The 726-nt window shown below is 49.0% G+C and overlaps 1 protein-coding gene across 1 annotated transcript in view; it reads right to left on the bottom strand.

The window, feature by feature from the left end:
- Positions 1-459: 459 nt before the first annotated feature.
- The window catches only part of LOC111651053 (uncharacterized), a gene marked incomplete at its 3' end in the record, with an annotated part of 4,773 nt that continues 4,506 nt past the window's right edge, over positions 460-726 (bottom strand). Inside the window, exon 4 of the mRNA XM_087172550.1 lies at positions 460-568. Coding sequence (XP_087028676.1) covers positions 460-568 — 109 coding nt within the window. The remainder of the gene's footprint in view (positions 569-726) is intronic.

Raw genomic sequence — 726 nt, 5'->3', positions numbered from 1 at the left:
TAGACCTGAACACACACATCAGAACTGAACACACATATTAGACCTGAACACACACATTAGACCTGAACACACATCAGAACTGAACACACATATTAGACCTGAACACACACATTAGACCTGAACACACACATCAGAACTGAACACACACATCACACCTGAACACACACATTAGACCTGAACACACACATCAGAACTGAACACACACATTAGACCTGAACACACACATTAGACCTGAACACACACATTAGACCTGAACACACATCACACCTGAACACACACATCACACCTGAACACACACATTAGACCTGAACACACACATTAGACCTGAACACACACATTAGACCTGAACACACACATCACACCTGAACACACACATCACACCTGAACACACACATCAGACCTGAACACACAGGACAGCGGCTCCTCACCACTGACCGACTTAAAGCACCAGTCACTCACGTCCAGCAGCAGCCGCACCACCTCCGTCTTCCCGTACAGAGACGCCTCGTGCAGAGCCGTTCCGGACTTGGTGGTCTTGTTGATGTCGATGCCGGCCTTCAGCAGCAGCCTGGAACAAACAGAGACACGTCTATCAGACTGTTGTTTCTGACCAGTTCTCCATCCTCTAACAGCTCCTTCCTGCAGGATCAAGCTCCATGTCACAACATCAACCTGACAGTGAGTTCAGTGACCCCCCCCCCCCAGTCTCCAGACCTGAATCCAGTG

Source organism: Seriola lalandi, unplaced genomic scaffold, assembly GCF_002814215.2.
Source record: "Seriola lalandi dorsalis isolate HSWRI2012SDOR001 ecotype SW California unplaced genomic scaffold, Sedor1 jcf7180002053215, whole genome shotgun sequence".
NCBI lineage: Eukaryota > Metazoa > Chordata > Actinopteri > Carangiformes > Carangidae > Seriola > Seriola lalandi.
This window is presented reverse-complemented; position numbering and strand designations above follow the sequence as displayed.